This window comes from Rhyacophila brunnea, unplaced genomic scaffold (assembly GCF_057557595.1).
Source record: "Rhyacophila brunnea isolate RB1 unplaced genomic scaffold, BYU_Rbru_1.0 scaffold_8, whole genome shotgun sequence".
NCBI lineage: Eukaryota > Metazoa > Arthropoda > Insecta > Trichoptera > Rhyacophilidae > Rhyacophila > Rhyacophila brunnea.
In genome coordinates, this window is record NW_028233350.1 from 29,183,510 (window position 1) to 29,208,399 (window position 24,890).

Consider the following 24,890-nt stretch of genomic DNA (forward strand, 5'->3'; position numbering starts at 1 on the left):
CCATTTCTAATTATTCCATTAATCCATTTAACATTGATATCTAAGTAATTTGTTAATAATTAAACTGTTAATAAAGTCACAGTTTCAACATAATGGATTTATCTGAGCCGAACTTTTACTCCCTGTAATAAATACCAATACACCCACGATGGCTGAGCGGCTCACGCATCGGTTTATAATGTCGTGGGTCCTAGGTTCGAACCTTGGGTCTGGTAAATGCACATATTGTTTTCAATTTGTGTTTGTGTCATAGTATCGACTTAAGAGGTTGAACAAGTGGCTAACATCAATTTCTCGTAAATACAAAAATCTGTTGATACAAACCTCCACCTGTGGAGGCCCATATGATCTAATTGGGATCGGCATGGTCAATTTTTTTTAAATAATACAAAACTTCAATTCATGTTAACAATTTATAAATTACCTACTAAAGAACTAATAGAGGCGTTATGGTTATATTATTACAAATTATAATATTATTCCTACTTGAAATATGAAATTTATATTAAAACATGAATAGTTCAAATAATTATTTAGCCTTGAGCCTTGAACTTTGAATACTCGACCACATAATTCTACATTATTCCAATATTTTGCTCTCGTACAAGTGAGTTTTTTTTAAATATATACTTATATAATATGTAATATATTCTACAAATGCTTATATTTCCAACTTAAAATTTTTTTTTTAAAAATGCGGCCTTCTTTTATATGAGTATTCTTTCCTAATTTATAAGACAAGTACACTTTTATTTTATCCCATTTTCGGTGTAGGTATAATGTAGATACTTAGTTATACAAACGATTTACTTATAATTCTATATGTGCGCCATTTCGTTCAATAATCTTGAAATGTTCACATATTATGGAACGGCTAAAAAATATGCCTCTTTGTATAGTATAAACTTTGGTCTGGTGGTCATTTTTAAAATAATAAACCGCTTTAAAAAATTACCTATGAATAGGTACCTGTATTCCAAAATGGCGGAGATAAATTAAATTTTCTATAATAACCGTCTGATTTTATTGATTTTCATTGTTGACATAAGTCTATTTTATGGTGCCGAGTACGAATGCTATTTTTCACTCTTATATCACCCATGACACGTTGAACATAGCGCTAGATACCGTCAACTATAACTTTAGGTGTGGCGGTTTGGACACTAGACATCTACTGTCGAACAAGATCTTCTTGGCAACGTGTTAAAACTGTTTCCCCTCCCGTTTTTAACCGCACTTCGACTGCAACGACTTCCGGTTATCAAAGAGTTGTCCACGTGTTAAAACTATGAACTAACAAACCCCTCCTATTTAGTTAATCGCACTTCGACTCCAGCGACTTCCGGTTATTGCCTAAATCTTCTTGTCGGACAGTAATGTGCTTTGTGCGCATCGCTCTCGTTCTCGTACCCTTTGATTAACTTCAACGAGCGGTGACGAGGTACTGCGACAGTGTTGCCATCTTTTTCTATGTTGATTGAACCAAAGGGTAAAAATTATAGTATTTTTGGTATATTTACCTAAAATTGTAGTATTGTACTATAATTATAGTACGGTTGGCAAAACTGCTGCGATGAACAGCGGATATGAGGCGAGTGTTATAATTATTTATTGAATTGTAATATTATGAGTATATTATTGATTGTACTTTAATAAATTTCCATGCCGTGTTACACTCTCGCCGAGACTAACCAAGTGATACCGAACGCAAAAGTGTGGTAGACGTGTTTGGCCCCTCTTTTGGGCCAAATATTAGCAGATACTCACTGAGTGGCTCGGCAAAAGTGTGGGTACGGCATGAAGTTTATTTAAACACAGAATGACATTTTTCTGTTTAAAGAAATTAGAAAAGGCAACAATCGATGTATAAAACGATTATGATTAATTACATTACATCGCGAATAATTATATAAACATATTTCTCAATAATTTTCCTCAGGTTGCGATTATATTTTCCTCTAAAAATCCTTGACATAAAACAAATACACTGGCCGATATTTGCGGTCCAATGAAGCAGATGAAGTACTCACTCGCAGCAGTAGATACCTATAACCTACCTATACAACAAGTTGAAAGGATTTTCCGCCTGTTCGGTCACTCGGGGTGAAAATTTTCAAAGGGTTTAAAATTTGCCTTCACACTTTGATCGAGCAAGACGGGCGAATGGGAACGTGGCCCTTTCTCTCTCTATCCCTCTTTGCGGTTAATTATTATGGTCGCGGATTATTATTTTGATGGTGAAAGTATAATAGATTAATGGTTTATGTTGTTAGAGGATCAGTGCTGGATTAGAAAGAAACAAGCGACGAAGGGACCGCTAAGCTACGAGGGTGGGTCAATAATTCCTTAGAGAAAACCATTAAAACAGTTTTTATTTTTGTATTTTTTTTTTATTTCTCAACATAATCTTCTTGGAGCTCAATACACTTGGTAAGACGTTTCTCAATTTTTTTTAAACCGTCAGAAAAATAAGTTTTCGGAAGGTCCTCAAAATAAGCATTTGTCCGATCGATGACTTCTTCATTTGAAAAAAAACCTTGTCCACTTAGCCATTTTTTAAGTTTGGGAAAAGGAAAAAGTCACTGGGGGCTAAATCTGGCGAATACGGTGGGTGGTCGACCAATTCGAACTTAAATTCTTCAATTTTAGCCATTGATCGTAAACATGTGTGCACACGGGCATTGTCCTGATGAAAGAAGATTTTTTTCCTGTTTAAATGAGGCCGTTTTTCTTCAATTTTGTTTTTTAGCTGGTCCAATAAAGATGCATAATAATCCCCTGTTATTGTTTTTCCTTTTTCCAAATAGTCAACGAAAATAATTTCACGTGCATCCCAAAATACAGTAACCATAACCTTACCAGCTGATTTTACGGTTTTCGCCTTCTTTGGTCATGGTTTGCCTTCGCAATCCACTGCTTTGACTGTTCTTTCGTCTCGGGAGTATAGTGGTGTATCCATGTTTCATCTACAGTCACAAAGCGACGAAAAAATTCATCCGGATTGCGTTGCATGAGCGACAACAGGGCTTTAGAGGCCACCAACCTATTGCGTTTATTGTCGACTGTGAGCAAACGCGGCACCCATCTTGCAGAAATATTTTTCATGCCCAATTTGTCATGTAAAATAGAAATGACGCTACCTTTTGAGATCCCTGTAACCTCAATTATCTCACTCAACTTTAATCTTCGGTCACTTAACACCATATCGTGGATTTTATTGATTATTTCTGGTGTAGTCACCTCTACAGGACGTCCTGAGCGTGGTTCATTCTTTGTTGATGTACGACCACGTTTAAATTCAATTAACCAGTTATAAATAGTTGCAAGTGAAGGAGCAGATATGCCGTGAACTAAATCCAACTCATTTTTTATTTCCTTTGCTGTTAACCCTTTTATATTAAAATGTTTAATAACAGCTCTAAACTCAATTTTCTCCATTTTCCATTTTTCCATTTTCCACAAGCAAATTTTTTTTTTAAATGTACGAGAAACACACAACGACCCGACCAATCTGATTGAAACTTTGCAGCATACTGAATCGGTAGTGCCGCTGCATGAAAACAAACCGCTTACAGTACTAGTCGCGCCACCTGTTGGCTTTTCTAAGGACTTATTGACCCACCCTCGTATTTGTATCTTTTTGTTAACCTTTTTTTACATTTACCGTTTTTCACGATTTTTTAGGCTAAATAAAGAACGGAAAAGATTCAAATAAAATCATGAATTTAACTCACTTTTATGCATTATTATTAATTTGTTATCTGCGATAGCTAGAATGCTTTGAGAAATATGTACCTAATACTTACATATTATTATATATATATTTAATCTTGAACAAAAAATGCACTTTTCTGGAACTACAGTCCTGGATAATCCTTCGGCGAAGACAACTCCACTTTGCTCGGTCTTCCGCTCTTTGTCTGTTTTCCTTCTGACGCATTAAACATGATGCGCTTTATCGATGTTTGTCCATTCAAACGTGTCACCATGCGGCCTATCGCAGACGTTGGATTTTAATACATCTGACGACGTCAGGCTCATCAAAGAGGTTATGATTATAGCGATGGAGTCATAATCCTCGTAGATAGAAATTCTACGCTCAAATACCCATTCCTTCCGGCAACAATAATAATCAATGACCACGATTCTGAACTGTATTATAATACTTGTCTCAACAATGTGTTTTGTGTTCTTAGAAAAGACCTTATACTATTCCTTGGCGCTAAAATCATCCCCCTTTTACTTCTTTTGGTGCGTTTGGGAAATCAGATCCGAATGTATTTTTGGCGTGTGACATGTTACACATAATTTATTTTTTCACAGAAAAAAACGCACTCGATTGGATTCGAACCACCGATTGTATGACACTGCAATCGTGAAGATTATACAGTATAATATTATAGTTTAGAATTGTTCCGTTGGCTAGGCAGCGAATTTATTATTGTCGGCCATTTGCAATTCCTTACGTAAACAAACTATTATACGTCAGAGTGACATTTGGTACTTAAAAAATAAAAACAACGAGAAACCATTATATAATTAATTTAATAATATAAGTTAAAGTGTATAGAAATAAACCAATGGCGTTCCAATAAGCGGTCTTTTTTCTTGAGTGTGTAATTTAACAAGATAATTAAGAGCTAGTCAAAGAATCTATCACAAGTTTTATTTTTGTTTTGTTACGCCAAAGAAGTATAACTTCTAACGCGCGTACATAAGTAGGTACACACACACACCGATTTTTTTTTACTCACATTGTCATTGATATTAATATTATGTTGATTCTTAGGAAATTATGTTATTTCCTTAATGTTGTTGTTAAGAAAAGCGGGTTAATAACTTCAGCAGCTACGAATCCATATTGGATTTGTTTTTCCTATTATTTATAGTGAGTTTGCAGTCATAAAATATTCTTATAAATGTACCAATAAATTAAATCTAATTTTTCTCTGTATGTGCCACATGCTTGTTTTCCTAATGAACAAAAAGTAGATCACAGGTTATAGTAGTGTTTCCCAACCGCCGGCCCGCAGATATTTACTGACGGTTCAAAAAGTAGCTATCGCCCATTATAAAAAAAAAGAATAACTTACAAAACTATTAATTTATTTTTTGCATTTTCAATTACCTGTTCATCTGATAATAGTTTGTCGACCATGTTAGTTATAAAAACGAAACAGAGCAACCGAATGGATGTCAATGCAGCATTTCGTATATCCGAAACAATACTGAAGCCACGGTTATCAACTATTCTAACAAATGTATAGCAGCAGATCTTGCACTATTAAATGTTTTCTTAAAATTCCAGAATTTACTGATCGGTTTCTGATTCTTTCAATTTTCATATTACATTTTTTGTATTTGCAATCAAACTATTCTGTATGTTATGATATGTATGATTTTAAAAACAAATAAAAAAAATACAATTCAAACATTAGTTTTTGTTTATGAGTAGGTATATACTTATGTGAAATATTTATACTATTTTTCCGGTCCTCAAGTATAAACAGGTTGGAGAAACCTGGATCAGGTATTGGTTAGAAAAAAATAAAAAGTCAATAACTACATATATTATTGGCACCGTAAATTGCATTACTTATAATCTTTTTCAGTCATCTCCCATCCACTAGTCCAAACCACCGGCATGCCTGCTACTTAATAAGAATGTTCGCTGACGAAACTTTTAAAATTGGGCGCCGGTGCAAAACTGTTAATGACTACATCATAGCACGAGTTCATTTATTATAATATTGTGTTATAATATTTTTACTACGTTGAACTTGTATGGTGGATACGTGTTCGGCATATTATTATATTTCGTGCGAAGCCCTTTGAATCACGGCCCATATGAGTTATCCGGCTCCGTAGATTTCGAAGCTGTCATGAAATTTTCTTTTGCATGAACAATTATATGAAACTGTTTTGACAGTTGTTTTAATTATTAAAACGTAATATTATCCTTTTTTAATTTGTGACAGTTTCATCAGAATCTCTGTTGACAGTTGAGATGAGGAAGGAAGAGCAGGCTGTTACAGAAATAAACATTTCTGGCGGACGGCTACTAACTGTAAAATAAATATTATCGTCTTTAAATAGGAACTTTATTAATACAACCCTTCCAGTTGTTGGTAAACTTTTTATAAATTATAAAAAATACAGAATATTCTGTTGCTTATCTTATTGCTTGACTTTTTTTCTTTTGAATTGTTTTCCTAAGGTTTCTATATTTTTTCATTACAATTAACCCTCTGATCCAGGATGGAACCTGGTTTATATGATCTAAATTGATAACATTTATTTGTAATTCATGTTATCAATTTTAAGTAAAATAGACACCTAATATACGTATTTATGATGTGTTTATTATTGTTTTACATTTAAAATGTGTCTTCACCTTACTCGATTCAATGAGAAAAAATATTATTTAGAATAAACATTTAATTTTCTGATTTATGTTTAATGAAAACTGTTTTTTTTATATATTTAAAGTGGCTTTCCATCATTAAATAGCGGTGTACACTACGGATGTTTTAACTCTTATAAAAAGATCGATTCTTCAAAATATCGATATTGTATAATAAATAAATCAATATAGGTAGAAACAAACGATTTCCTAAATTATCGAATAAGAGCTCTCTCTAGTTTACACCAAACAACATGATTCCAATTAATATTAGGTATCTTGATTTTTTATTTGTGTTTATACCTACCTATATTAATTCGCCGTTTTCTACATACAGCGTTGCTAGCCGTACTATGATTATTATAGTATTTGTACTATAATTTTGGCTCGCGTACTATGTACGATATAAAAGACCGAAAATACTATATTTTGAAAATTCGAAAAAAAGTAGGCTGTTGTTAAAAAATAGCGCTGAAGCTGTACGGGAAAACTAATTACCTTACACTTGAATTTTTGTCTAAAAAATCGAGACGTAATAAAATTACTTCACGCGTAATTTTTTGAAAATGCAGAAAAGTATTGGTCATTCAACGCGTACTATATTTTTTGCCGATATAGTATAATTTTGGAGTCTCGGTACTTAAGAGCGTACATGAGTGAATTTTGCGGCGCGTTGCCATTCGGAGAGGATAGTCGACCTTTTCGCATGTCAATTTCTTTTGTGATGGAGTCGGATTAAAATATTCATAAATCATGTAAAGATGACTAAAAAACGTTCCGCATGTACTTGAAAAAGAAAACATGTCAATGAATATACTATTATTATTACGAATATAATAATAAACATAACATAAAAGGACGCATGTTAAACTTTTATGACAAATTATATTTCGTTCGGCTTGCGTCATTTGCACCCGCGACCCGCAATCCGCGCATCGCCTAGTCACGATCTTTTTAGACTATGCCTCAGCTGAGGTATAGCCTTAACTATAATTCCACTTTTAAAATATGGCAACACCATCTACACCTTATTTTGGCTTAAATGAACGGCGTCGATAGCTATAATTCAAATATCTAATCATATATTGTAGTAACGGGTCAATATTGGGTAATTAATTAATTTTTAGCGTTACCTATATGCCCACTTAAATAGATAATAAACAAACAAAAATAAATAAATGTTCAGTATTATACTAATAATTGGTAAAAGTACCACTGCGTCGTCTTGGCAAGTTGAAAATGAGTGCCTATTTACTGCTGTTTACTTACTTTATTTACGTCTGTGTGGATTATAAAATTTTCGCGTAAACTCTCTTGGGCGGGTGGCTGTCGTAAAAATTAGGGTTCGGTGGCTTTTCGTTGCGCTATGCGGATATGAAAAGTAAAACGGAATAAGATGGAAAAGTCATAACGCTCCACGCACCGCTTAATACGATTCGTCATGAGATTTCGCTATTATTGCAAGTAGGTACCAAACGTCCTATTTGTTTTTGTTCAAAACAAAAAGAGAAACATCTGCAAAAGTTATAATTACAGCATCAGCATTATTAGAGTCAAAGACGTTGAAGAAAGCCTTCTTTTTGACCAGATTTTGCAAAACTTTTTCGGCGTATTTCCCCATCTAGACAATATATTGCCTTAGCGCCCCGCTCCCTACACACATACAGTAAAAATGATACAATGAAAATCAAATTATAATAAAACGCAATTATACAAAGAAAACAATTAAAAGGCATGTAATAATACTTAAGGATATGTTTACTATCCCTTAGATAGAAACGAGATTTTCATGTTAAGAGGTATTTAACAAGATACAATAAACACAATGTCATCGATAGATATACATTGTGTTGTTTTATCTTAGTACATAATCAATTTACATTTAAAACAGAAACCTTACAACTACGAATTTCATACATTTTTTTTATTATTTAGTATACCTACAAAACCAAGGTCTAAGGACAACATGGTCTTATAGCCTACGAACCCCCGGAAAAAACAAGGCTGTGTTTTCACATGATCACGTCGATGTTGTTACTCCTGTCTTTAATGTTAATAATTACAAGATAAAAAGAGCTTTTTATATAAGTACCACGTTTTTAAATTTTAACTTGACAATTCTATGTATTAATAAAAACTTTTTATTGTAGGTACTTGATAGAAATACTGAATAAATATAGAATATTGAAATGTCATTTTGACATTTCATATTGATTTCCATAGTAACGCACGTATATATTAATAATTTAGTTGCTACGACCCCCTTAGCAACCAACAATAATAACTTTCCATACAAAACAGAATTAGCTGAAAATGAATTCAATTCTGCTTAAAAATGGCTAAAAGTATTAAAAGAATGCATTGTCGTCGTGTTCTGATATATTCTAAAAGTTTCAAATATCTTGCTAGTCGGGAAGTTAGTTAAAAATCTTCAATCGGCCAATACAAATCTTGGACAAATAAGAAAAAATGTGCACTGGACACACAAGAAAAAATCTGTACCGGACAAACAAGAATACGAGCTAATAAAAACGTGGTAAAAATAGGTCCGGCCTGGTCAGAGGATGGCAAGCGAGAGAGTCTTCTAGTGGCGATCGGATCCTGCCATTTTGGTTTTTCAAGCAAATAGCAATATTGCCATCTACGATTGTAAGAGAAACTTTTTTCCCAATGATTTCTCACGAAAAATAATATTCAAAATCAAACAAGACACGTTTTGGTCAGGTTACCTAGTTATAACAATGTATCGATTTACAACCGTCGCAGTGTTATGGTGGTAATAATGTATTAATCTTCTGCCAAAAAGCATCCCACGTACCCACCTAGCTTTACCACTTAAAATATACAATATATCATACAGACTGGTGAAAACCCAATAAAATGCTATGTTTATTATTTTACACGCGTAAAGTCTCATAATTCATAACTGATAATCTTGACAGCTTGAATGTGAGAGATATCGAATGGTATGATCTTCCTTCACATTATAAAATTGTACAATTATTTGAAAAGTTGATTTAGCAATAGGTGTAATTACCTGTTTAAAGTTAGGTGTATAGTTAGTTTTTTATGTTTCAAAATTACGTTATATTTATTATTAATTATTTATTATGTTTAAATAAAATTAGTTTAATTCAATTTTACAATTCCTTAAACGACTTTCGTATAAATAAATCGTATATCAGAATTTCAGATATACGATTGATTATACGGATTGATTTCTATTATTTGTCCCTCTTGATGACCATATTGCCACCTGCTTGTCAGCGCCCACCCTTCTGTCTCCTAGTACCCCACAGGATTTAATTGCCCTCACTTTGGGAATCACTAAATACATTATAATGAAGCTAAAAAAATATCTCTAAAACGAATGATTAAGTTATTACTCACTGCAAATTCATTTTTAGTAAATTTCTTATTGCGATCGCTCGCATCTTTCAACACAGTTTTAGATTAGTCGGTTCTATGTACTATACAATTTATGAATATAAACTAGTCTGTTAAATTTGTTATGAATGGATAATATTATTTTATTAATTACTTCAAGATTTTGAAGCGTACGAAACCGGTCCAGAATTTTATTAAAAAAGTGGAATAGGTGCTAAATATTGTGATTTTCTCCGTGAATTGACAGTTACCTAACACCATAAAAGAAAAAATCAAGTTGATGTAAACACCTTCTAAAAGCTCCGTTGTTTATTTTGTATGGACAATTTCTCATACTTACGTAAATCGGTATTTGTCGAAAACAAGTTTTAAAACCGCTTGATGCCATATGTTTGCCACGTTTTTATTAGCTCGTATTCTTGTTTGTCCAGTACAATTTTTTTCTTGTTTGTCCAATACAAATCTTGTTATTTAACTAACTTCCCGACTAGCTAGACTAGCTAACTTTTAGAATATATCGTAACACGATGACAATGCATTCTTTTAATACTTTTAGCCATCTTTAAGCAGAATTGAATTCATTTTCAGTTAATTCTGTTTTGTATGAAAAGTTATTTCGGAAAAAATCTGTAAAATGTAAAATACTATTATTGGTTGCTAAGGGGGTCCTAGCAACTAAATTATGAATATATACGTGCGTTACTATGGAAATCAATATGAAATGTCAAAATGACATTTCAGTATTCTATATTTATTCAGTATTTCTATCAAGTTCAAAAAAAGTATTTATTAATACATAGCATTGTCAAGTTTATATGATTCAAGAGAAAATTTAAAAACGTGGTATATAAAAAGTTCTTTTTATCTTTTGATTATTTAGCTCTACCTTTGGGTAAAAGTGCAAAATTCATAGTCTCTTTTATGCTGTAAAATGTAAATCGATGTGTTCTATTATATTACGTAATTGAAATTAAACTAATTTCTCGCTGAACATACTTTAATTAGTTTCATTAGTGTACAGCTGCATCCAATAGGAATATTAATTCAAATAATAATAACTTATGCTTGTATTTGAAAAAATGTTATTTTGCGATGATGATATTTTCAAAATCTCAAATTTTCAATTTCTGAACACGATATTTTTTCTTTTGGATAATTTCATATATATATTTCTCGTGTAACTTTTTTATTTGCCTTTCAGAAACGAATTTCGTGGGCTCTTTCGACAACGGCGACTACGTGTTCATGTTCTTTCGCGAGACGGCCGTAGAGTACATGAACTGCGGCAAGGCGGTCTACTCCAGAGTTGCCAGGATCTGCAAGATGGACACCGGAGGCAAGCACATCCTCAGCCAGAACTGGGCCACCTACCTCAAAGCCAGGCTCAACTGCAGCATACCGGGAGAGTTCCCCTTCTATTTCGATGAGATACGTAAGTCAGATGTCTTACTTTTACAACATTTAATATATATATTATAAATCCTTTGCATTTTATTATGAGCGATTATTACCTACATGTCATATTTTATGTGATAAAAAATAATAGATAGGTATTCTTTTAGACCTATGAAAGTACAATGATAGATAAATTAATTGGTGTAAGTAGATATGCATTTTAATAATACCTTTCTGTTGATTTATTTTCATATTTTTTTTTAAAAGAAAATATTGTTTTATTGCTTGAGAATAACAGATTTTATCGAAAGTTTGTAGGTGGATTACAACGTCGCGTGGGTTTGAAGAAATACAGTCATAGCGGAAACATAAATATAAATAATAACAATCAATTTTACTATGCACGAAAATATAATATTAATTTTTCAAATCAATAGAAAATTAATTCATATTGCTTAGTTATCAGTTATCATAATCGATAATTAACTGAAAATTTCGCTTGGAATAATACATCTAACAGTACCTATTCATATTCTGCGAAAATTTTCATAAATGAACATTTTCCGACATGTCTACTATATCCATAGAATAGTTAATGGTGCTTTTACTTTATTTCAAAATGGTTGTCGATAATACAAAATAATAATTTTGTTCTAAATTTAAAATTCCGATACTTTCAAAGAACCCATCCGGCGGGAACCCTTTATTGTAATCCAATATTCAACAATAAATTTATAATACCTACAGACGGTAACACATAATAATAACAGAATAATAATAAGATGTCTGATCGTAAATTTGTTGTCCAAAGTTAACTTTCCTCTTAATGGCTCGCCTGGAAAATGGAATTAATATTTGATAAGATGGCTCCACCTCAATATTTTTACTTTCGGCTGGTACTTACGCGCTTCCAAAATTTACCCTTTCGAGGATTTAGTTACTCGGGGAAGCCAATAAATCCCCAAATGTTCGGCACATTGATGTGTTTACTGTTAGCCTTTTCTCAATATATTCCATATCCATGGCCATTATACCCCGCCATACTTTCGGCCCATAAAAATTGGATACGTTTTTTTTCTCGCTATTTCCTGGCTCGCACTACATGTTCCCTTGCCCTTGCTGTGATGCGATGCGTTGAGAAATTGTATTTTTCCAACTTCCATTCACACATGGCTATAAATACAAGATTCTTACGTGTAACTTGGGGATCGTAGCGGTGTATTCCTATGAATTTGTGAATTGTTTCAAAATAATAACTTACATTTCACATGCATTGTACATTTACTTCCGTATTGTATAGAATAATATGATTGACAATATTATTTAAATTACATAAAATAATATTCTTCACATCTTTATCTTCACATGGTATAATATTGTGCGAATACAGAGCATTTTACCAATATGTTTAGCCGATAGCCTACAAAAACTCCTTGTAAAAATATATTAATGAAGGTGTCCCTCGAAAAGGAAAAGGGGTTATTTAGCGATTTTTTCGCTTGCATCTATCTATTCCTGCACCTTACTGGGCTCCTGAAAATTACGCTTGCCCATTCATAATACACATGAGATTTACAGCGTAGTCTTCAAATTCCATTTGAGTGAAATGCTCTGGAGTTTTACAGACCGTAGAGTCCAGTATTGTATATTGTCTCCTCAAGTGTCAATGCATCTAAATAGTACAGACGAAATTAGTGCAATAGAGCTTTCTTTCAAAAATGTTTAGTGCTCATTCATTTCGAAGAGTTAAGGTCCAGATATCACTATCTAGTATTTGTGGACAGCTTATTGTTACCATACCATTATTCTGCCTTTTCTTGAAATCGGAAATTTCGATTACTTAATTAAAATAAAAAGGCGCCTACTTATATGTACATAGCAGTGGCCAAGGGTGACTTTTGGAAAGAGGTAGGCTGTGGAGATCTGATAAAAAGAGCACACTTGTCATGTATACTAACGAGAATAGTACAATATTTACTACTAATGAATAGGTACACACTAGTAAATGACAACGACACACTAATTCAATGGAACTTAAAAAACTCATTGACGACATAAAAATGAGCGATGTGTTTAAATTACGTATTTTTCAAAACATGTATACCCATCAAAAATCATTAGATAAAATTTATTTTTATTTATAAAAACAATCTATACTTATTTATTTATTAATATTCGATTAAACGCAGTTGAAACTATTTTTTTAATTATCTAATTATTAATGATTTTGGACAAAGTGCGCAGTCGTGACAACATTATTATGCGCGAATGTTTTAGGCTCTGCGATAGGAGCTTACCTTATTTCGTACAAATCAGCAGACTTGCTGAGGTTACGAGACGTAAAGTCCGTAAACGAATACGAAAAAAATTCAGAATTATTTCACACATAATCGGAGATTTATTTACGTCGAGACGTCGCGGCGTTTATTATTTATTTACGGCGCGCTGTGGTATATTTTTTTAACACCTTTGCAGTTGTTTTGTAAACTGTGTAATACTGTAATACATTCCTACATATACGACATCTCTCGTTGGCAAAATAAATTATTTTTATATAACATAAAATAATGAAGTGATTAAGTATATAAATATGTCAATAAGCAATTAAAAAATATTTTTCTTAAGAAGGTAGGCTTTAAATAATCACCTAGTATGGAGTTTTCGCCACTGGTACATATAATACTTTGTTTCTGTCAAGACTAATTACTAATACTAAACATTATATCATATAAGATTAACATTACAGATTCGTTCTTTGCAAACTTAATGGGTCAATCTTTTAAATATTCAAGTACCGTATTATATTGCTTATATTTTATAAGACACCCTTAGACATCCCTATTTTTAAATATGAATAATGAAATTAAAATGAATCATCATAAAATCACTAAATAAAACTTATTTCCAAAACTATAAAGACATCCAATGGTAAAAACGAGTATTTTATTTAACACTTCAAACCCCAATTGCTGCTCACTCCGAAGATTCGGTTTCCGATTTTTCTTCACATTTTAATTCAAGGTCGTTAATCTCTGCGTTTTCTCATAAAATAACGTTTTTCACGAAAAACACCATCGATTATAAGACACACCCAAATTCAGAGACATCAAAACAGGAAATACGTGTTTCTTATAATCATCGATCGATGTATTACGGTAATAAATAATATCTCACCTAGGCATTTACCTCTGTTAACGAATATATCTTCTGTTTAAATATTCCTCTTACGATACACTTTTTATCCGACTAATTATTATGGTGCCTTTACACATGCATAGTTTTAGTGTCGATAAATTGAACTTTCGTGCGAATTACTTTTTTTAATTTGATGTCATTCTTCTTTCCCGTCAGAGAGCGTCTACCAGATGCCCGAAGACAATAGTCGATTCTACGCCACATTCACAACCGGATCCAGTGATGGCCTGGTCGGCTCAGCTATCTGCAGTTACTCCATGAGCAACATCCAGGAAGCGTTCTCTGGAAAGTTCAAGGAGCAGGTCACCTCAAGCGCGGCCTGGCTTCCTGTTCTCAGAAATAAAGTGCCAGAACCGCGGCCTGGTACCTGCGTCAATAATACCAAGGACCTGCCTGATATGGTGCTTAATTTTATCAGGTAATTTTCATTTTATTCATTCTATATGATATACATTTTCATTATGTACTTCCCTTGTTATTATTATTGATTATTCGTAGAAGTGTGCACACACAGGTCACAGATACTTCACAGTACTTGACTACCAAAGACTATAATAATCTAATACTTTGATTGCTTCTTTTCAGATCGCATCCGCTGATGGATGAAGCAGTTCGCCAAGACTTTGACGCGCCCATATTTTACAAGAGAGACCTGATCCTTACCCAATTAGTTGTCGATAAACTCCACATTGACATGCTTGGAAAAGATAGACATTATACTGTATTTTACGCGGGAACAAGTATGTTCATGATTTCATAAAATTATTGTGTCACGAACTCTTCTAAACTTCGTAAACACCATTAGACACCATTGATTACGTTTACTTCCTCTTAGATATAAATAATATGATGACCTACGTCTTTAGTTTCTGTTACATTCTATGTAAAATTTATTAGATTTTGATTGAATAATACAATAACAATAAAAGCAAAAGGAGGATTATTAAAAGAAAATCATCCTTTTTTTCTATTATCTTGGCAAGAATATAATATCATCACTGTTCTGGCAGAAGACACTAATTCGGAAAAATGACATATTGAGTTAGTTATACCAAAATGTTCCTTATTTCAAACTTTACCGTCTGGAAACCTTCTTAATAAATAAACAGTCTTTATTTTAAAGAAATCCTTTTTACGATTACCTACTTAATAAACTCACGTGACAGACCATTTCAAACATTTTAACAACTTCAAAGTCAAATTACTCAAAACTAGTATTCTCCAGTTAGTGTGTTCTGCCAGAACAGAGACGAATGTTAAGTATAACATAATTTTATTTATTTTGAGTCTAGGGTCTCTTTTTGGCAAATCAGCTCTGATCACCAGCAATAACTACAAACCTTATCACTCCGCCATAATAACTATTGTGAAAAATGAATATACCTATCCAATAATTTTGTGAAATCACAGTCACTATAAAAAATCATCCAATTCTGGCAGTGCCCTCTTCAGACGTGCCATATGGGCCTTGCAAACTATTTGAATTTTAACAGCTTTTGCAGCAACTGGCTTATACCTATATGGCTATTCATGGAAGGGGATAACGCTACACGCTGATTCAAATGCATGCTGGAGTAAATTTACTAGTGTCTGATCAGTAGTGGAATGACTTCTTGGTTGTGTATTGATATTTTTTTCTAATTTGTATGTGATACTTAACTAAATATAAAATTATACAGTATTAAGTACACTATTAATCAATTTACCTACTTAAATGATGGACTTTTATTGAATTACAGATGACGGTCTCGTTTACAAAATAGTGCACTGGGTAACCGAAAAGGACAGTCAATCGAGATGGAATGTGGTGGATATATGGCGCATTGCAAACGATGAAGCAATAAGAGTCCTCCGGCTGTCCAAATTGCACGCCTCGCTCTATGTTGCAACCGACCAGCGTATCAGGCAAATTCCACTTCATCAATGCCATAAGAGGTCAGTAAAACTGGAACTTCTCACAAACTAACCACTAACATGTCATAATGTACAGAACATTCCTCTGCTCCCCCATACACCACTTGTTTTCTATATACAATATTCCTTTAAATTACAACTGAAAATGTAGCATACCTACCTATTAGAAAAAAAATCGGTGTGTGTACTTATGTACGCGCGTTAGAAGTTATACTTCTTTGGTGTAACAAAACCAAAACAAAACTTGTGATAACCTAGATTCTTCGACTAGCTCTTAATTATATTGTTAAATTACACACGTAAGAAAACGGGCCGCTTATTGAAGCGCCGTTGGCTTATTTCTATACACTTTAACTTATATTACTAAATTATATAATGGTTTCTCGTTGTTTTTAATTTTAAAGTACCGAATGTCTGACATTTAATAGTTTGTTTACGTAAGGAATTGCAAATGGCCGACAATAATAAATTCGCTGCCTACGCAACGGAACAATTCTAAACTATAATATTATACTGTAAGTATAATAAATTCGCTGCCTAGACAACGGAAGAATTCTAAGCTATGATATTATACTGTATAATCGTCACGATTGCAGTATCATACTGTAGCGTAAAGGTAGTGCGTTCGGCTGATAACCGAATAATCGGTGGTTCGAATCCAATCGAGTGCGTTTTTTTACTGTGAAAAAATAAATTATGTGCTACATGCCACACGTCAAAAATACACTCTGATCTGATTTCTCAACTTTTATACTTTTTCCCAAGATTTTACAACTTCAAAAATCTTGAAAAAAAACGCCGGAAAGGAATTGATCCTGTCTTCTATTGGATTCCTCCAATGTACTGATAAACCCCTGTTACAGGCGGGCTTCTCCCGGTGTAAAATAATCATTTAGTAGTCATAAGTCGAAACGTAACCCTGACCTCTAGAAACGGCTTCATAAAACATCTAATCTGATTCCTTGCTCAACTACGTAATTTTATTTTTTTTATTTATTCATGAGTAAAGGCCTTCGTCCGGTGCGTGAAAATCACTTACTGAGCGGAGGTGTAATTAAGATAGATTTTAAAGTATAAATGATGATGGATGAAAGAGATAATTTTAAGATTAAATATAAGTACTTATTCAAATATAATAAACTTTGCCGCGCTTGCCGGCAACGTTCAAATTTCCACGCGCCTGCGCCGGGGTGGTCCTCGTGATTCGTCAAATCAAAAACATCACGCGATAAAATTTGGCCAATCACGAGAGTCCTTTTTGTTGGACGGCGTGGGTACGCGAAGTTTGAAAAAAAAAAATAAAGTAGTGAGTGTCCTTTTTCCAACGTGTATGGACCTGCGAAACTTATTGTTAAAAGAAAATATGTAAACGTATAAAAAAAATGTAAAATATAAGATAATACTAAGTTACGCACGAGACAGACGTGGTTTCATTTAATTTCTCCTCAATTTAAAATATCTTTTTTTGTGAATCCGGGGTTCGATGGACACCTGAGCTAGCCGCTGGAACCCCGGGTATCTCAGTACTTTATCAATTGAGCAACATGTGTCTCAATTAATCATAATTAGATAATCATGAAAAAAATAATTATTAGTAGTCATGCAACTCTAGTACGTTGGTGCCTCTCGTGGTAGTAATGTAATGTAATGTAACATCCTTTATTGAACATACATAATTTGAAAAACCTCAGACGTACCTATTAAAAAAAATCTTGACGAAATTATGATGCCAGACAGGACTCAAACCTGTATTCATACAATATTAACAAAATTTACAAAAACAAAAAAGTGCTTCTAGTTGATTTCATCATAATTAGTTATGACACAGGTGACTAAGATAGTAAAGCACATTAACTGGATTCCATTAGATACAGTTTCGAGTCCTGTCTGACCTAAAATTTTGTTAATTTTTTTTCTAATGGGAATGTTTCTGAGATGTTTTCAAATTATGTATTTTCGTATGTTGTATTGTCACTGATTGTCTTGCTTCTTTTGTCAGTTTTGATACATAATAATATCGTATTATGACATCTTTTATTCTTCATTGATTTATAATTCCTGTTATGTCTTTTATACATCATGTTACTTTAATTAATGCGACTTCCTTTCCTTTACAGGTATGACAGTTGTGTACGGTGTGCACTAGATCCATACTGCGGTTGGGACATAAATACCTGCCGCCTCTACCGGCCGGGACTACTTCAAGATGTCACCAACTCCACCACGGGACTCTGTGAAAATGCTGTGTCGCCAAAATCTTTGCAGGTGTCATATGGGCAGAGCTTGCACTTGACTAGCTATCTGAACATGCCCGATGTCTTCAAGTCGCAGGTTGTCAAGTGGTATCATCACTCTAAAGAGAAAGGGAAATATGAAGTCAAATTCGGGTGAGTCTCAACCATGGACCACAAATACGTTCTAAACATGACATTACACATTTAGTCAGTGATGTCCCGTGGGGGTAGGCAGATTGAGCGTTGCTTGGGGGCTGCAGTTACTCGAAGGGCGGCAAATCGAGGAGAATCATTAGTTATATATAAAAATAGGTACCTAAACAGTAATAACTGAAATATCTTTCCATTAAAAAAATCAGCTGACTGGTTGGAAACAGAATGTATCGATTCATAAAAAGTTTAACAGGATTGTAATTTTAATATCGGCTTCACAATGTCTAGTTTACTTCCGTTGTTCTTGGACGTCCTTGATGACTAGCAATGACAAGTGCAGATTTGCGAATTATATTTGAATTGTAAGTATGTACCTACCAAATTAATTTATCCAAACATTTTTGCCAGTTACTCATTTTAAAATGTAGGTATCTGAGACTGTGGACTCGCAATATTGTAAATAAATACCTAGTGGTATATATTTTGTTAGTGTATCCATTCAACACAGTTCTCAGATATTTAAGTCATGAAAGGATGATAAAAAATACTGTATAAAAAAATGGGGCGGCATTTTGGCGCTGCCTAGGGGTGGAATTTTGTCTAGGGACATCACTGCATTTAGTGATGGATATTTTTGCTGTCAAATGGACAGTGTTTACAAGCTTTAAAGTTTTGTCTTTTCATAATTAATCATAATAAGGTACTTCCCTATCCACAAATTTGACAATTGAGACCAATATATTGGGCAAGAATAAGGGATATTTTTCACGCTAGTAAAGGAAACTACCAAAATTGACAGATAGCCTGACAACATTAATAGGGATGATGAGCTACGTTTAAAAACATCATAGTTTCCGGCACATTCAACAAAATCCAATATCCTATCTGGTATCTCTGGTCACCGCAGATAATACGGTACACTATCACATTCCCCCTTTTTTGCTCTCAGCTAAACAGACTGCTTTTCAACACACTCTGAGCAGCACACAGCGACACACCAACAGTACACTTCAATACATTACCTCTTGAGAATGACCTCTATAACGAGCCCGAAACGTCGAGGAAAGAAGGAGGAAGAACACGCGATGAAAACCCAAAAATCTATTCTGATAAACAACCATGAAATTCCATACTTCTTCTTTTGAGTCTTCTATTGAATTACGGCTACCAAATTACAGGACATCTTCCTACTCTGGACCAGTCGTATCTGATCACCAATTCCTTGGATATTGAGCCACTTACGGAGGTTGTGTTGCTAAGAAAATCTTCTGGTGCTCTCTACCGTTCTCTGTATAATGAGTTGGATTAAAACATACTCTTCCAGAAAATATGGCCAAAGTATGCAGTCTTTCTGCGCTTGGTAGTAGATATAAATTCTCTTAGCTTTTGACTCGACATAAAACCTCCGCATTGGTAATATGAACCCATGAAATCGTCGATGTACACCGATACAGTCACACCTTGAAAGTCGAGACGTAGCCATATTGGAGTTTTTACTAACAGTTGTCATATTTTATAATTCATTTATTTAGATATGACTATCTTATGACTAGATTTTATTTATTTACACATAGTGTATTTTATAAATTAGAAATACAAGACATTCACAATGTGAGATGACAAACAAAGAAATAGTATTGAAATAGTGTTTAAAAAAACAACTATGTACATAGAAGCAATATTAATAAAATAGTTGATACAAAAATTATCTACTGACCCTCTTATATAATATGCATTACGTTTTATGATTATTCTGTGCAGGTCAGGACGACTAATCGAGACAATTGAAAATGGATTAGTGATTCTGTCGGTGACAGAAAGTGATGCTGGGAAGTACGAGTGCTTGATGGGGCCTATTGCCATCGCTATTTACAATATTCAAATAGATACCCACAGGTAATAAACCAACGACACTGTGTAATAAGAGGATGCACATGACCCAATACCATAATAATTATGTAACTGCTTCCTGCAGATTTTTATAAAAAAACGTGTGTTTTGATTACTAATATTAAAATACTTACATGATATTGAATGTATAAATAAATGACCTTCATCGACTGTAAACCATTCTATTATTTTTCAGATGTACTCATCCCAGCAGAATACAAGAATATAAAAAAGTATATTCTGACTGGTGTCATGAATTCGAGAAATACAAAAACGCTATGAAAGGATGGGAGAGAAAACAAGTGGTAAATTTCATCATTACTTGTTTTAATTGACACTTAATATCACTGTTATTAATATGTTTAGCTGTTTTCTGTAAGCATTGAATTCACTTTGTGGATAATATACAATTACTTTTCAAACTATAATTATAGTACGGTTGGCATCACTGCCGTAGACTGTACCATTTTCACTCACCAAGATTTTCTTCATCATAATACATAGGTTACTGTGCGTCTTCTATATATTGACATCTACGTCATGGCGCTGTATGTGATTACAGTATTACACCATGCGCTTTTTGCATGCTGGAGGTATTGCAATGGTTTTAGTTCCAGAAACGACCGCAATGACGTGTTTATCTCGATATAGAAGCCGCAGGTTGTATTTATGATCTATACATGGCATGTAGGTCTAGGCACAAATTCTGTCAGCATAAAATTCACATCTTATTGTATATATTATGTATATGTATTTCGATCAAGGTATTGGAGACTTAGGTCGACAATAATATATGTCAATAATTAATTAATAAGACATCAATAAGGAATCATTATAAACACAGTTTAACCATAAAAATATTATACATCCACAACGATAATTTTATCTGTATCTTCAATCATTTTATATCAGGAGAATGATTTGAAAGCGTAAAAGCCAATCCAATTGCCTGCTAATCGAAACATATGGGCTTCCATACAGACAGACTTTTTATGGATAATGGTGATTAGACATTCACTCGACCTACCATATTATTAAACTTTTTCCTCTGGATCAAACCAACATTGGAAAAACAATTTACAATTTTTGCCAGACATAGGATGGGACCTACCCTCATGGTTTCATATACAAGCGTTTTACCAACTATTCCCTCGTGGGACATTTAGAAAATACATATACTTACATATTTTTATCCAATTGATAATATTGTTTAATGAATACATCACATGTTGAATTTACAGCATTGTTCAAAGCAGAATACAAGCCACCAGAACATGCTGTCGAATGAAATTCAACCGGGGCTACGGTGATAAACGAAAGAAGACCAGCCTTCAGACAAAACAATAATAAAGGAGACTGCGCATAGCAGCAGCAGCTGTGTACCATCACACATTACAACCTACTGTGATATATGATTAATGTTCATTAATATTACATTCAAGCACTAATGCTTACACTTGAAAGACAAACTATTACCTGTTTTCAATGTCTACATAATATTATATCCACATTGTGTTAATTCAGATTCAGATTCTGATTATCACCTAAATTATTTATTCTTTTTCGATGACATTAAAAGTTTTTATTTATTTCTGGATACCTATTTAATGTTATACTATTTACTATGTCTATTCATTCAAGGATTTAATCCACCGCATACCTGTATATTATTTTAAAATGCATTAACATAATATAATAGTATATTGTCATCTGAAGGAATATTTATTGCCAAATAATAATAAGTTAACACTTCAAAATAATATAAATTAGTTCCTGGAGCCATATTCTTGCAGTCGTTATAAGTGTCGGTAAGCTGATAGATAAAAAAAAACTACAATAAAAATAATCTATTATTGCTCCAGTTAGCATGCAGAAGCAAATAATCCAAAGAACAGTTATCGTGACTGTGGGAATAAGACTGGAGAGATTTCATATTGTTGAGACTAATAAAATAGCTGTATTTTTAGAGAGTTCGAACAATAACGCTAATAAATTAATTTTTCTAACATTAACATTTCATTTGATTCGTTTTAGAGAAAAAAAATAGGTCTGGACCGTATCTCTGAATAATGTACAGTTTTTGTTAGTTATATAAAAATGTACTATTAACAAATCAAACTATAATGGTATAATGAATCATTGAAAACATAGAAGAATACGAGATAAAATATGGGAACAGGCATTTAAAATCTTGAAGATGACTATCTTGCCTTGAAGAAACCGATATGGATTTTTTCGCAATCAATAATGATTATTTATATAGGTGAAGTAAATGCCTTAGTAAACAAACTTATTTCGACAATATTAGGCATAAAACAATGAAATGTCACAAACATTAATTGGTATACTTTGCACTAATAATAATTAATAACTGATGAGATTAATATTCTCATGAAAGATTTAGTATTATCCGATGACACGTTGTACAGTATCAACCTCATACGCTCAGGCTTAGCGGAGTTTAACAAAAATACCTAGATTATTGTATATTACTAACATATATATTTAAATATAAATTGTATTTTATAATGATTTTATTTAAATTCTAGCATTTCACAATAATTTATTATAAACCCATAATTTAAAATACATTTTAACTTTACTTTACTTAGTGCAGTAAATTGTTATGATTATCTATTGCTTAAATCACTTAAATGGAACCTTAATTAAATATATTTTATTGAATATATCTACCGTATACATATAATGGCTATGGAATCGTATCCAATAATTTCAGAATGCAAGACTTGGATAAGAAGGAAACACTATTAACAATATGAATTACTTCTTATGAATAGAATGGTATTATATAAAATTAATTTAACTTGGTCATGATACCCACTTAAGCTGTGTCCTTCAAAAAATTGTAAACAATATTGTAAAGTAAACACATTGACAGAAACTTCGCTTCAATTTATTTAGATTCCATATTGTGTAAATTTTACTTTAAAAAGATCATTAAATAAAAAATACTTGCGTACCACAAATTATAATATAACATAATTCCGATTCATAATTCCATACTTACCGTAGAAAACTATAGATATTTTTGTGCTGTATAACAATATTTGAAAATTCTTTGTGTTTTTTATTCTAGTAATATATTGTAATTGTAAACCTAAGACTCATTCAAAGTTTCTCATGATTGCCTTTATCTACTACCACCTAGGTACTTTTAGAATAATTATTATTGATAGCATTGTAAATTTTAAAATAATAGTATTTTGCTTTTGAGTTGTTACTCATAGAGAAGATTATAAACTGTTAAAATCATAGATACTTCAAATCAAATCTCTTTACAATTTACAGGTTCAAAATATTTCTTCTGAATGAAAGTCGTGGAAATGACACATAGTCAACTGCAGTCAACCTATATCTGATAAATTTCAAATCATGCAATCCAATTTAAGAAAAATATGCTACTTTTAATAGGAACAGTGGTAATAGAAAATTAATTTAAGTCACAAGATTATCAAATCAACATTTTTCTGCGTTTGAACAAGTTATAATTTACATGATGAATTTTTTATGTTATATGAGATAACCATAAGTAATTTTAATTTAGTGAATAATATTATACTCTTAGAAAGTGGCAATAAATAACTAAGGAATGTATTAATAAAAATAAAGTTTTTTGATACCAACATTGTAAATATTTCATTATGAAATTATATAATTAATAAACTCATTTCAATAACATAATTATGTATCAAAACTTTTAACAACTTTAATAGTATTTTGTAAAAATGTTCAAAAAGTAACATTCATATTTTTTCCGTAAAATTATGGCAATTATTAATTTATTACAAATTAATCACATTATTAAATTATGTAATATGCTTAAATGCCTTTGTCTCAATAAGATACAACTAATACTAATACAATTTTGCAGCTGAAACTCGTGCAGACGTAAGAAAAAGTCGTGTGAACATACGTTGGACGCAGAAAGCTTGTGCGATTATTTAAAAAAAACTTTATAAAACCATGTAAATACCAGAATCATAGGATGTAATATTAAACATAACGCATTAAATATGAACCAACACTTCTGTCGTCTCTAGAAAGACAGCTGCTTAGTCTAAATGTACATACTAATTCTAATAATATAAAGTGTTTGGTTTTCATTATGTTAAGGGTTATGGCGTTAGGTATATGATAAGAAAAATATTGAAGTATTATATTTTATATTTAAAACTAAATTGATATATCTATGACTATTTATAATGAAAAGAGCAATATGCTACGGAGATATTGGGGAATGTCCAATTAAGTGATATTGTATTATTTGCAATCTAGAATGAAAAATCGTGAAGACTTAA

At 32.5% G+C, this 24,890-nt stretch overlaps 1 protein-coding gene across 1 annotated transcript in view; it reads left to right on the forward strand.

The window, feature by feature from the left end:
* LOC147064107 (semaphorin-2A-like) overlaps positions 1 to 24,288 on the forward strand; it is a 654,225-nt gene extending 629,937 nt beyond the window's left edge. The window contains exons 6-13 of the mRNA XM_085958708.1: positions 10,992 to 11,222; positions 14,537 to 14,798; positions 14,966 to 15,120; positions 16,120 to 16,315; positions 18,412 to 18,681; positions 20,443 to 20,577; positions 20,768 to 20,876; positions 21,813 to 24,288. Coding sequence (XP_085814834.1) covers positions 10,992 to 11,222; positions 14,537 to 14,798; positions 14,966 to 15,120; positions 16,120 to 16,315; positions 18,412 to 18,681; positions 20,443 to 20,577; positions 20,768 to 20,876; positions 21,813 to 21,881 — 1,427 coding nt within the window. The 3' untranslated portion in view covers positions 21,882 to 24,288. The remainder of the gene's footprint in view (positions 1 to 10,991; positions 11,223 to 14,536; positions 14,799 to 14,965; positions 15,121 to 16,119; positions 16,316 to 18,411; positions 18,682 to 20,442; positions 20,578 to 20,767; positions 20,877 to 21,812) is intronic.
* The last annotated feature ends 602 nt before the right edge of the window (positions 24,289 to 24,890 follow it).